Source organism: Dichomitus squalens (genome assembly GCF_000275845.1).
Source record: "Dichomitus squalens LYAD-421 SS1 unplaced genomic scaffold DICSQscaffold_401, whole genome shotgun sequence".
In the NCBI taxonomy this organism is placed as follows: Eukaryota; Fungi; Basidiomycota; class Agaricomycetes; order Polyporales; family Polyporaceae; genus Dichomitus; species Dichomitus squalens.
In genome coordinates, this window is record NW_006767283.1 from 780 (window position 1) to 2,350 (window position 1,571).

The following is a 1,571-nucleotide window of genomic DNA, read 5'->3' on the forward strand; positions in this document are numbered from 1 at the left end:
ACTGTCTTCCATTCTTTGATGCAAGGCGACCAGTCCTGCTGCGGCTTCTTGATTTCTATGCCAATGGAAGCTATTGCTGCGGCAATCCCTGATTTCTATTGTCTTACTGCTGTGATTTCCTTTCTTGTTCTTTGGCGGTGATATTCAGAATTTCAATGCTTCCTGAGCCTATTGTGCTTAGCGTCGGCGGTTCTGCTTCAAGCTCCGGTTGTTCGCATGCTCCACTTAGTGACTTCCTAAGCACAATATATACTGGTCCCTTCCTCTGATGCGTTCTTGGGTGCCCTTCTTCTTCTTCCGCCCCCTTACCGCCATGTCTGACCTACTATGCCCGAGGGGGTGCTCGGGCATGCCGGTGTCTTTAGGGTCTGCACACGTACGTTGTCCTCCCTTCTTTTTATGCCACACTTCCTACTCTAATGTTTGTCTATAGGTAGGCCAAGCGATGGACCAGACTACATTCGCTCCGTGTGCGCCTGAAGTGGCGGGCTAACTTATGTTCTTTCTTTGACGGTACGTCGTTCTGACCTTTCTCCTCCGCCTCTCTATCTCACTATATCCCCATGTTCCAGTCCCTTCTTTCCGCGCCTTCTGCTGGTGTGGAGTATACACGTCTCCGCTCAGTGCACAGGTTGCGCCCTTATCCTTTTACGTCACGACTATCACGATCTTTACGACTACTATGCAAGATGGCATCAGCGTGCATGAGTACGTCTCCCTCCCTCTTTACTATCAGAGCCATGGTCTAACATGCTTGTACATTCTCGTCCCTTATGTGCCTCCATCGTAGACTATAGCATCTATTTGAGTTAGGGGTGTATGGGACTTTTTACATGTATAGCTCTTTTAATCGATTCTTTTGAGTGGTGAAGAGATATATCGTTCTTGCATGACTGTCCCGGTTGTGGGAAACGTGCTGCATATATGTTTTATGTTCGTAACTCAGTCTCCTTGCTCATTTTAGCATCAGGTCCTGTTGTGTGCGACTTGCGCAGCTCAAACCCCATCTCGGCCATTGACTGGTTTAGGTCATGCATTGTCATACGTGGCCACTGTCGCCGATACTGTGTGACTGCATTGTCTTCCTCACTTAACTCGCTTGACGTTTCTGAGCCATTACCAGATGACAGTCTATACTCCTCATCTTCTGCAACACGTACGCGTTCTGACTTATGCGGGAAGTATACCATATGAAGTATACCGTGCCCTTCTCGATATTTGCCATTGACCTTGATTAGGACACTGCGAAGCAGAAATGACTCCTCATCCTTAGTGATCTTTGGTTGCCAAACTTTATCAGAATCTAGTTGGTCGGCTTCAAATGGCTCAATAAGATCGATCTGTGGCTGATTTGGAATCTGATTACGGGTTTGGCTTTGCTGACATAATTCAAATAAGCGGCAGTATAACCGATTCTCTAGGTTAACCTCTGTTGTTGGTAATTCTTCCCATGGCAGTTCGCCTGTGCTGGGGTCGATCCTCCAAGGGTTCCGCTCCTGACCAAAGTCCTTAGTAATTGCCAAATTCAACTCAGAGCTTGGTTCATCATCTGCCTCAACTATGTTTGCTGC

The 1,571-nt window shown here is 47.4% G+C and overlaps 2 protein-coding genes across 2 annotated transcripts; one reads left to right on the top strand and one right to left on the bottom strand.

The window, feature by feature from the left end:
- Window positions 1-313: 313 nt before the first annotated feature.
- DICSQDRAFT_176080 (uncharacterized protein) lies at window positions 314-790 on the top strand (the record flags this gene model as incomplete). Its single annotated transcript, XM_007371873.1, has 3 exons — window positions 314-376; window positions 438-513; window positions 573-790. 3 exons carry the CDS (start codon window positions 314-316, stop codon window positions 788-790), a joined length of 357 nt encoding a protein of 118 aa, XP_007371935.1.
- A 139-nt stretch (window positions 791-929) lies between these two features.
- On the bottom strand, window positions 930-1,508 carry DICSQDRAFT_130638 (uncharacterized protein; the record flags this gene model as incomplete). The annotated part of the gene is made up of 1 exon (XM_007371874.1): window positions 930-1,508. A coding segment is annotated over one exon (579 nt), but the record flags the coding sequence as incomplete, so codon positions are not given.
- Between the last annotated feature and the right edge of the window lie 63 nt (window positions 1,509-1,571).